We start from the raw sequence: 12,024 nt of genomic DNA, 5'->3' as shown, positions 1-12,024 counted from the left end.
ATTATTTTTTTGCCCCAGGGAATACATGTAAGTAACTTGCACATTCAGCAGGGAGGTAAGGGCATGACAGTATCAAATCTATTCTGCGCATGTACCCTGAATGAATTCAGATGACTGAAGTTACACACTTAAATTCCTCTTAGAAATGGGCATCCCCAGTACTCTGCATGACTCTCACCTCTCAGGATTAGAATGCTGAGTCAAAAGCCCCTTAGACTTTTCCATAAACATTGTGCCCACAGTGTAGTTCAAGTTGAGAAGTCCCTCTTCTCTGCAGTATGTGGTGTTGTGAAGATCTGCCTATAGAAAGTGAATGGCCCTTGAGCTTGTGAGGTACACTGCTGATTCCTCGCTGGAGTAGAGGAGTCCATAGTTATGGTGGAGGTGGAGTTCAGATCATCTTTCTCCTGAGTGTGGAGTAGATGCAGCTCCCACAGCCATGAGCTTTGTCATTTTGTGGTCAGACACCCATTCGTTGTCTTGCAGCAACTTTCAAGAATGAGCCAAGCTGAGCTCAGCACTGTGGGGACAGCTGTTTACACCCAATGTTGATTACATGCAGTTTAAGGTATTGACAAGAAAACAGACTTCAAGGTAGTTCATCATGCCAGGATGCCAGTTTAGTTACTTAAGTCACTGCTGAATCTGGAGCTCAGCTCAACAGAATCAGCAGTAGTAAACTCTATGTAAAGACTTCAGTATATTACCTTAGCTACAGTAGAAACTACTTTCCAGAATTAATCATTTGAAGTCAGTGTCTGACACTTTGATTGCAGTGGGACCTAGATTTCTACTGTATGTATGTATGAAAAGAATTTAGAAGCAGATACTGGAATTGGCAGGTGTTTAATTAAGCGAGCTGAAAGTTGCTGTATTTTTTAGAAAGCGTTTAGTTCTTTATGTGAATTTTTTTTATAAATGGATTTATGGCTTATATTTTGTGTGAATTAATAATTTCAAAAATCTCTCTTAACAATCTCCAAGAGCTCTGAGTACTTGAAGTTGTACAAAGGGTCAAGCTGGCATTTATTTATGGTTTATTACATTTTTGTTTTCACTGAGCCATATGAACACAATCTCGAGTCTGGCAGTCACTCCTGTAGCTGGACTAGACCAACATTTTGGTTCAAAATAGAGCAGGCTTCTTAATGCTGTGCCCATTAGGATTTGAGTAACTCCCAAGACTGGATGCTCCACAGCCTCTCTGGGTAATACGTGTTTTACCACTCTGACAGTAAAAATAAATTTTTCTCATTCAATTTTTTTCTAGTAGCAAGGAGTTCATGGTGAATGTGATATAACTCAACTGGAAGAGAGGAAAAGTACTTCAAATGTATCAACCTCTATCTTGGGGTAGATGATGAGTGAGTAGATAATTTAAAGGTTAGGATAAAAGGGCAGACTGGTAAGGGTGACACTTGTGGGTGTGTGCTACAGGATAATGGATGAGGCCTTCTACACGACAGCTCACATCAGCCTTGAAGTCACAGGCCCTGGTTCTTGTGGGGGACTTTAACTACCCTGACATCTTCGGGAGAAGCTACACAGCAAAGCACAAACAATCCAGGAGGTTCCTGGAGAGCACTGGTGACATCTTCCTGTCACAGATGGTGGAGGATCCCACAAGAAATGGGTGTGCTGCATGACCTCACCCAACAAACAGGAAAGGGCTTGTTGGAGGTGTGAAGATTGGGGCCAACCTGTGAGCAAGTAAGACTGTAACCATGGGCTTCAGGAGAGCTTATTTTAGTCTCTGTAGGGATGTTGATAGAATCCCATGGGAAGAGGCCCTGCAGGGGAGGTTGATATTCAAGGATCACTTCTTCCAAGCTCAAGAACTACGCATCCCAATGTGTAAGAAGTCAGACAAGGGGTCAAGAGACCTGCATGGGTAAAGGAAGAACTTCTGTCATTATTTGAGCATAAGCAGGGAAATACACAGGAGATGGAAGTAGGGTCAGGCCTCTTGGAATTAATATAGAGAGGTTGTCAGACTAAGGAGAGCTGAGACAAGGAAGGCCAAGGCCCATTTGGAATTAAATATGACTGAGGATGTCAAGGAAAACAAAATGGGCTTCTTCAAATACATCAGCAACGAAAGGAAAACAAAGGATAATGTGGACCTGTTACTGTAGGAAGGGAACACCCTGGTGACAGAGGACACAGACAAAGCAGAGTTACTGAACAGTGCCTGACTGGTGTTTGCTGTCAAGACCAGCCCTCAGGAATCTCTGACCCAGGAAATCAGGGTAAAGAAATGTTGGAAGGAATATTTTCCCTTGGTCAAAGAGAATTGAGTTACTTAAGGCAAACACCTAGGCAGACTCAAAATCTGCACATCCATGGGCCCTGATGTGATGCATCCATAAGTGTCACAGACATGTTTAATGAAAAATCCTTTCCTTAGGATTTTTTCTCCTGAGCAGCTGAGAGGCCTCAGGAGCAAAATGTAAACAAAAATTATCTGCTGCTGTGGAATGCAGCAGGCTCATCTTTGAGTTGGTTGTTTCTAATTAATGGCCAAGTCACAGTCCAGCTGTCTCAGACTGTCTGGTTAGTCACAAGATTTTATTTTCATTCCATCCTTTTTTATTCTGGGCAAACCTTCTGATGAAATCCTTTCTTGTATTCTTTTAGTATACTTTAATATAATATATATATATATATATATTAAAATAATAAATCAAGCCTTCTGAAACATGGAGTCAGATCCTCGTCTTTTCCCTCTTCCTGGGACCCCTGTGAACACCAACACACATGAGTGCTGAGAGAGCTAGCAATCACATGGTAAGGGTCTTGGCTATCATCTTTTGAAAGTTCATGGCAATCTGGAGATTTGTCTGAGGACTGGAGAAAAGCAAATGTCACCTGGTCTTCAAAAAGGTCAAGAAAGAGAACCAGAGAACTACTGTCCAGTCAGCCTCCCTTTATCCCTGGGAAAGTGATGGGACACCTTGTTCTGGAGGCCATCTCTATCCACATGGATGACAATAAGGTGATCAGCAGTAGTCAGCCTGGATTCACTGAAGGTAAATCATGCCTCATTAAATTAATTGTCTTCTACCGAACAACGGCTTCCTGAATGGATGAGGGGAGACAAGTGGATGTTCAACTTCTGCAAGGTTTTCGACGCTGTCTCTCTCAATATCCTAGTAGACAAACTCAGGGAATGTGGACTGGGTTAGTGGGTAGTAAGATGGATAGAGAATTGGCTGAATGGCAGATCCCAGAGGGTCATAATTGCTGACACATGGTGGAGGTCTCTACGTAGCAGTGTCTCTCAGGGTTCAGTACTGGTGCAGTTTTTTTTAAGTTATTCATCAGTGTCTTCAATGAAGGGACAGATGCCTCCTCCACAAGTTCATTGGTTGAGCTGGGAGGAATGGCTGACACCCAAGTGCTGTGCAGCCCTTCAGAGGGTCCTCAACAGGCAGGAGAGATGGGCAGAGAGGAACCTTCTGACATTCAGCAAGGGCAAATGCAGGATCCTGCACCTGGGGAGAAACCGCTCCATGCACCAGCACAGGCTGGGGCTGACCTGCTGCAGAGCTGCTCTGTGGAAAGAGACCTGGGGATCCCAGTGGACAAGTTGTCCATGAGCCAGCAGTGTGTCTGTGTGGCCAGGAAGGCCAATGGTGTCCTGGGGTGCTGCAGGAAGAGCACTGCTGGCAGCTCGAGGGAGGTGATCCTGCCCCTCTGCTCAGCCCTGCTGAGGCTCCTCTGGAGTGCTGTGTCCAGTTCTGGCCTCCTCAGCACAACAGGGACATGGAGCTCCGGGAATGGGCCCAGGGGAGGGGTACAAAGATGGTTAAGGGACCAAAGCATCACTCTTATGAGGAAAGGCTGAGGGAGCTGGGCCTGTTCAGCCTCAAGAAGAGACAACTGAGAGGGGTCCTCATCAGTGTGAGTATCTGCAGAGAGGATGCCAAGGGGATGGAGCCAGGCTCTTCTTGGTGGAGCTGAGCAGTAGGACAAGGGGCAAGGGGCAGAAACTGACACACAGGAAATACCACCTGAACATGAAGGAATAACCTGTGTAGGAGATCATGCACTGGAACAGATTGCCCAGGGAGGCTATGGAGTCTTCTTCAGTAGAGATATTTAGAAACCATCTGGACACAATCCTGTGCCATGTGCTCTGGGATGCCCCAGCTTGAGCTGGAAGGTTGGATCAGATGGACCCACAGTGGTCCCTTCCAGCCTTACCCATTCTGTGATTCTGTGAATAATAGAAACAATGAGCACTGCTTATACGAGGATGATATAAGGGAGACCTACTGTTTGCTTGACAGAAATTAGTATATTTCATTAGGGAAGCAACTGTTTGGTAACCAACTTAGTTACTTATTTAAAAGTCATTGGTAATTCGGTGAGCTGCATGAGCTGATTTTATATCCTTTTATGTATGATTTCTGTTATCAAATGAAGAAACTGCCAACAGGAATCTAGTTTTCCTAACACAACTGTGCCAGATTTTTGGCAAGAAAAATTTGATGTTTTATCTCTTATCTCACTAAATATTCTGTTGTTTGTGTCTGGCATTCAGTGATCAGATTCTGGTACAATGCATACAAAGATCTGTTTATTCAAGGCTGCTCCCATGTCAGCATTCTAACAAGGTTTTTTTTTTTGTTCTGCTCATGTTATATGTTTAACTCTCAGTTTGGTATTTTTTTCCAGGGTTTGAAAAACCAGGCCCGGGTTAAACTGAACATAGTTAGATGTCCTCCAGTAACCACAGTCTTGATCAGAAGACCAGACCTCAGATATCAGCTGGGCTTCAGTGTGCAGAATGGGATCGTAAGTAGCTTCCACTGTTTCTGATCAAGCTTTAACACACATGAAATTTCCTTTCCATTTGTGGTCAAGTTTCAGTGTGAGAAGAGGGAAACTGCTGTTTTCTCCCTTACAGCAAGCAGGATTTTGCATTTGTCAAGTTTGAGATGTAAAAGTTGTGTTAATAAGAGGTTTTGTCTTTGACTCCACTTACTTCACAAATTTACAGTCAGAGGAATAAAAAAGTTGTTTCAGCTTAAAAAACCAAAAATGTGTGGAAGAGTCTGCTTTCAGCATGCATCATATGTGTCTTTAGCCAAGCCATTGCATGATCTCAAAAGAAAAAGCCTGTTCTTGATCCTTTTTGTGGTAAGGCATCTGCCTGATGAACATTATTAAATTGAGGTCCTTCATACACTCAAATTTCCAAACCAAAAGACATGTAATGTACAACACAAACAGCCTTTTGTGACAGTTTATTCTGCTTTTGGAAGAGAATATCCATTAGCTACTCGTCATTAACAAATTTTGCTTTGGAGTCAGTGATAGATTGCATCTTAGAATTTGCTATTGCAAGTCTGCACTTAAATGTTAATTCATATATTGCAGGCAAAAAATGGGTAGTCAAAAGTCTCTGTTCCTTGTCCAGCCCATGATGAATTTGTGGTCTCCCTTGCAGATCTGTAGCCTTATGAGAGGAGGCATTGCAGAGCGAGGAGGTGTGCGTGTTGGCCATCGGATCATTGAAATCAATGGGCAGAGCGTTGTAGCAACACCCCATGAGAAAATTGTTCACATCCTCTCAAATGCTGTTGGTGAGGTAAGAACCAGCAACATGTCTGGGCAGTATAGCAGAGTTCATTGCTGTTACCAGTAACAACCAGTGGAAATCAGTAATGAGCAGTGTCCTTCAAGGGACTGTACTGGGACCAGCATTCTATCTGTCATGTCTTCATCAGTGACGTGGACAGTGAGAATGAGGTGCACTCTCAGCAAGTTTGAAGTTGACATCATGATCAGTGGTGCTTAAGGAAAGGGATGCCATTAGAGGGACCTGAACAGGCTAGAAGAGTGGCCCGTGTAACCTTTGTGAAGTTCAGCAAGGCCAAGTGCAAGGTCCTGCCTCTGGGTCTGGGCAATCTCCTACATCAATAGAAACTGGGCCTAAAGGGATTGGGAACAGCCCTGAAGAGAGGAACTTGGTGGAAGGAAAGTTGGACATGAGCCAGGAATGAACACTTGAAACCCAAAAAGTATCTTGGGCTGCATCAAAAACAGTGTGGCCAACAGGGAGGTGATTTTCCCTTCCATATTCTGCTCTTGTGAGACCCCACCTGGAGTCCTGTGTGCAGGACTTCATCATAACAATGAAGGCCCCCCCTTCTGGGGCCTTCAGCATAAACAAATGAACCTGCTTGAGCAGATACAGATGCAGGCCATGAAAAGGGTCAGAGGGCTAGAGCACCTCCCCTGTGAGAAAAGGCTCAGAGGGGTTTCGTTGTTCAGCCTGGAGAAGAGAAGGCTCCAGGGAGACCTGATAGCAGCCTTTCAATGTGTAATGGGCTTCTAAGAAAAATGGAGAGAGGCTTTTACTAGGGTCTCCAGTGCAGAACAATAGGCAATGGTTTTAAACTGAAAGAGAGTAGATTTTTAGATCAGGCATAGGAAGAAATCCTTTGCTATGAGGTTGGTGAGCCACTGGAGCAGATTGCCTGGAGAAGCTGCGGATGCCTCATCCCTGGAAGTGTTCAAAGCCAGGTTGCATAGGGCTCGAAGCAACCAGTTCTAGTGAAAACTGTTGATACCTGCAACAGGGCAGTTTGGACAAGATGATTTTGAAAAGTCCCTTCCAACTCAAACTGTGTTGGAATTCTGTTCTATCTCTGTTGGCCCATTGCTGATCAAACCTAAAAAGCTGAAGTGAGAGCAAGCCTGTGCACCATGTCTTTCATTATTTGCCCCATACTTGTATGCTTTAGAAGAACCATACCTTGAAAATATGACGTGGACAATTTTAGATGGTTCATCAGTACAAAACATATTTTTTCATAAAATCATCACCTGCAATACTTTAATAAGGGTATGAAAACTCTCAAGTTTTATCCTTTTTCCTGCCTTGTGTGACCTTATCTGGGTCTTTCAGGTGAGGTCTGCATGTTTAGGAACATGGATTAATTTGGCTTATTTCCTCTAGATCCATATGAAGACTATGCCAGCTGCCATGTACAGACTGTTGACTGCACAAGAGCAACCAGTTTACATCTGAAGCCAACACCTCACCACCACAGTGTGCATGGAAGATTAGTGCTTGTCTCTCTAGTGCTGCATTGCTGTGTCTGCAAAGACATTTCTTTCTCTCTCCCCCATCACAGACACAAATACACTGTTACTCTCTCCTTCATCCCTTTTCCCTCTTCTTCCCACCATTTTGGTAAGGGGCAAAATATACCTGTGGAACTATTTTGGTTGCATCTTTTTACAAGTGGAACTTCATGCAGCTCCACATGCAAAACAGGAGAATAACAGCAGCATAGTTTACAGCAGTATTCACAGATGGCTCTATTTCATGCTACGTAATCAGTTTTATTTCTGTGGCTGTAATTTTACAAACTGAGTAAATTAAATGTTGCTGAATGAAAAATTACTTTACCAAATAGATAGAAGTATAGGGTAAAAGGTGTTCCCTTGGATATCCTGCCTGTGACTTTGATTCTCTTGCCCTGTTTTCTCGCAGGCACCAAGCTCAGTACTAAAGGTTTGTGTCTGTGGGGAAAGTAGAATACCAAAAGGATTATTTTGCCCTCAGGAAAAATTGCCTGCTTATGAAGATTCAGTAAATGCTGCTGTTGTAAAATGAATTGTCCAAATACACACCTTTTAATTCCCCTCTGTCATCTGTTCTTCATGATAGTAGGACACCAAAAGATACTCCATAAGTTCCTGAAGCATGTTATTCTTGCATTACTTACACTAAGAAATTTGGAGGCATTTTTTACAGCTGCCTCCCTCTCTCTGCCCCCAGGTTTCTATCTCCTAGTTTTCTTCAGCTTTGTGTTTTATAGTCCCTTCCTGATTTTAGAGGTTAAAGAAGTGGGGGGGAGAATCTTTAAATAGCCACAAGAAAAATATTGAGGGGATCTGCTGAATAGCTACACTTTTCTAGGCTCTTAATTCCGATTTTGGTGCACATAGCCATGTGTGCCAGTGTATATAGACATTTTTAAAATTGTGCTTCCTATTTATGAAGTTTGAATATAAGAGATCTGCAGACTATTCTAAGTAATTTTGTTCTCTGAGCCAGTTTTAACATATATTTTTGTCCAAAGACCTGTCTAATTTTTTTGACTTCCTGTTTAGTTCATGATATGTAGGTAACAGTTGAAAGGATGAGGCAGGAATAAACTTATTTATTTTGTTATATAATTTAGCTTGTGATTTTTTCCCATATATATGGCACTTAAAAGAGATATGTGTGTACTATATGCACTTGTATGAAGATGATTAACTGTAGGGATGTATGAAATCTTGTATTTGATTAACCTCTAAGTTGCATGCTAGAGACAAAATGGGAAAAGGGGGCTGGGTTGGGTCCTTTGGTTTTTTTAAGAGGGTTCAAAATAAAAAGAAGCAGTGTCTTTTCTTCCTAGTGAGAGAATTCTACATTCTCTGTAGTTACTTTTTTTCAGGACTGTATACTGGTGTTTATACTGAAGTTGAACCATGCGTTTAGTCCAGGCTAGTATGTTGATTTCTTTTAAACAAACAGTTTGTGCTGTGTTTTGCTGTGATGGAAAGGCTCAGTGAGATGAAAACAAGAGCAGACAACACACTGCCACATGCCACTTCTGCTTTGCAAATGCGGTGTTGTTCATAGTCACTTGTGTCTCACTTGTTGTGACGTGAGCTGTGCAATGTAAGCGTTGCTTGCAGTCCAGTGATGATCCTAGACATTGCTATGGGGATTCATGGAAGTGGGTGTGTGCATGTGCACTTGTTGCAAACACTGCTGAGAACCGCTGAGCGCTCTTGTCAGGAGTCCATTTTTTGGCTTTCTAAAGTCATGGATGACCATGGCCTGATCAGAGTTAGAGGATGAACTGTATTTCTGTGGGAAGCAGATATTTAAGGGACATAATGAAGTGGTGCATAAACTGTTGTAGTAAGGGGATATGTTTTAGTGTTGAGATTAATGTACAATGACTTGATTTTACTTGCATTTATTGTTGTTATATAATTTAATCCAAGGCTCCAGAATAACAGATTGCACAAGAGAATGGTGTTAGTATTCCAGGTTAGTACTTAACTCTGCTGCCTCACTGATGCAACAAGATAATTAATGGCTTGTGAGTATATTGTTTAACTGTAGACATCTGGTTTATGGTAATTTGAACCTTTTTTCTAGAACTTTCCATATATATAGTAATAAATGTAAATATGGTATATAACCATGTACAATTTAGAAGATTCTATACAGTGCAGCCTTTCCATAAATTGCCTGAGGAAACTTAGTGAACTCTTGAAGACACAGTTATCATGCTTCTGGTTCCTGCTATGTGTATGCCCTCCACTTCACTTGTTTCTGTGGTTCTGTCTAGCCCATGTGGTGAAGTCTTTAGCTCACTTCACAGGGAAATTATGAAAATCTGAGCATGCAAATGTGTTAAGAGAAGAAACCACTGTTTCTTTGGAAATCTTGCAGCTGGGGGTTTGTGAAGTTACTGTTCATCCTAAATAGGTGCTTAAAATTAAGCAAATGAATGCTTGCAGGACCAGAGCTTAGTAAAAAAAAAATCTCATTTTTTCAGTTACAGTATGTGCATAAAATTTCTAAACTGAGAGGTCCATAGTGTGTGCACACTTCTGAGAGCAGTCTTGTAAACAATCCCATTTTACTCTGTAAACAGAGTTTCAAGGAAATGGAACTCAAATGGGAAAGCTGGCTGTTCTCTAGACTGTTGCAGCGGTTTGATAGATCAGATATGGGGATTTTTAACAGATGTAAAGGAACATTCCTTCAATGGTTTACATTCCTTCTTCAGTGACAGACCAGAATTCTTTTTCTTTCATCCTTGCTGCTTCGTACAGTCTAATTAACTCTTCAGTGTTTACATTAAGGATGAAACATCCCTTGTATTTTTTATTTTTGAGAAGTTTCATGTTTGTTTTGAATCTTGTGAGTCTCAGTTTGGATTTCCAGGTTTGCTAGCTTTCCTTCTTTTCTAAAAGAAATGTATTTCTCAAGACAGCAACATGGTTGAGATCTCTTGTATATATTTAGCACAGTACCTAGACTATGAAGTTCTACTATTGTTCTGTAAAGAGGATGAATGGAAATTATTGTAAAGCGTTGGGAAAAGCATAGTATTGTATTTGTAACAATATTGTTCTTTGTAAACATTTAATGATCTCTATATAAAAATATAAATATATATATAAATATATGTGAGCCTGGAATGTTGATATTGCACATCTACTGAATGTAATTACTCTGATGTTTTCTGCCACAGGTCTCTGACCTCTCTAATGAAGCTGTGCTGCTTTGATTTGGGGGAGAGACAGAGGGGAGAAGAGTGGGCTTTTTGCTTTGGATGGGATAGGGTAAGGGGTTTCTGGCCAGTTATTTTGTTGTGATGTATTTACTGTGCTACATTCCTTTATTTAACAGAGCGCTAATGTCTGTAAGATTTGCAACAATAAACTACAAAACAAAAATACCTCAGACAAGGCTGAGAATTTGCTCATACTGACCTAGAGGCTTACTTGCCAATGCTGAATGCATGCATAATTGGAAGGTGTCTGAACTTGTTTTTTGCCACTTAGTCTGGAGTAATTCTTATCTATGTTTCTGCAGGCATGAAGCAGTACTGTTACCTTTATTTTTCAAACAGCATTCTTTTCAGGCAATACATGACACTAGTGCTCCTAAACAAAAGTGATTCCTAATCTACTGGAATATTATTTATTTGACTGAGTAACTTTAAGTAGGATTTTTTCATAAATGGGGCTTTGATAACAATTCTTCACACTTAGAGTAGTTTCTGAAATCACTGTTTTCTTTTAAATGTCATCAGCATGATTTATTATTAAAGACGTAACAACATTTCAATAAATAAAAGTAGAATTCTGATATGTCTGTCCCTAGAATTAATCCTGGAACTGCCTGTGCTAAGGTTATTTTTTTTTAAATATATGATCATAAAATAAGAGATTATGAAAAATATGATCATATTTGAAAGTCAACAAAAAAAAAAAGTCATCCAGGGAATGTTGCTTCAGGTGAGGCTTCATAGGATTTTCTGTGCCTTATAGTTTCTCAAGAGTACTTTGAAAGCACAAAAATGACAATACACACCACAGCTGACTCAGAAGAAAACTAAATATGGGCATTCAGCTACTTAGTGGCTGTTCATAACATGAAATAGAAATACCATCAACATGAGAGAATGAAGTATTTCATCTTAGTTGCTTAAATGACAGATGGAAGAAATTGCGAAGTCCCTGGTCAAGGGTGCAGTAGACAGGATGAGCTTCTTTCTGCATTCTGCAGTTCCCTGTGTACCACCCTCCATCCTCCCATTTCTTTCCATTATCTGTACATACCAATTTCTGTGTTACAAACTTTTCTGCATTTTTGTGGATAAACATAAGCCCTAATTTTAGCAGTACAGACAAAAATTTCAGCAGATTTGCTGTGTACACAGAGGATGTGTTTCTTGCCCCCTCCTTCAGTGTTTTTAATGGTTGGGATCCACACAGAGGACAGGCAGACCCCACCCCATTTCCAGCACCCTGTAGAGCCTTGCAGGCTGAAGAGGTGATGCTGGTGACCTGCGTGGACTGTGAGTGTCAGGGCTGGGACTGTAATTTAAATAAATGTTCAGTGCAGAAGCACATGGAGCAATCCTGACCTAAAATCATGGTACATGAAGAGTTGTGATCCATGTGCCTGTTATCTGAGTAGGGCCAGGCCTGTGCTGTGCTTTGTGCTGCTCCTACAGATGGACCTCCAGGGATATCCCTTGGCCACGGAATAAATTTACATGTTTTATTTTAAGAAGGGAGCCTGCAGGCAGCCCCAGTGGTACTCAAAATGTAAATACCACCCAGCAGTACATGTGTGTCCCTGCCTTTGTCTAGATGTGCAGCAGCAAGGTCCCATGTGAACAGCCCTTTTGTTTGTAGAAGTGATGAGTAGAGTTGTTTTCTAAGAAAATTTTTTATTATGTCAGATGATCTGAATGGGGTAAA

General features: G+C 41.4%; 1 protein-coding gene across 2 annotated transcripts in view; it reads left to right on the top strand.

Moving 5' to 3' along the window:
* The window catches only part of APBA1 (amyloid beta precursor protein binding family A member 1), an 83,586-nt gene extending 73,096 nt beyond the window's left edge, over positions 1–10,490 (top strand). For both annotated transcript variants that reach the window (XM_058043445.1, XM_058043444.1), the window contains exons 11-13: positions 4,681–4,800; positions 5,456–5,596; positions 6,971–10,490. In XM_058043445.1, coding sequence (XP_057899428.1) covers positions 4,681–4,800; positions 5,456–5,596; positions 6,971–7,042 — 333 coding nt within the window. In that variant the 3' untranslated portion in view covers positions 7,043–10,490. The remainder of the gene's footprint in view (positions 1–4,680; positions 4,801–5,455; positions 5,597–6,970) is intronic.
* Positions 10,491–12,024: the final 1,534 nt, after the last annotated feature.

Source organism: Melospiza georgiana, chromosome Z (assembly GCF_028018845.1).
Source record: "Melospiza georgiana isolate bMelGeo1 chromosome Z, bMelGeo1.pri, whole genome shotgun sequence".
Classification (NCBI taxonomy): domain Eukaryota; kingdom Metazoa; phylum Chordata; class Aves; order Passeriformes; family Passerellidae; genus Melospiza; species Melospiza georgiana.
The sequence above is the reverse complement of the archived record's forward strand: the minus strand, read 5'-3'. Positions and strand labels throughout refer to the sequence as shown.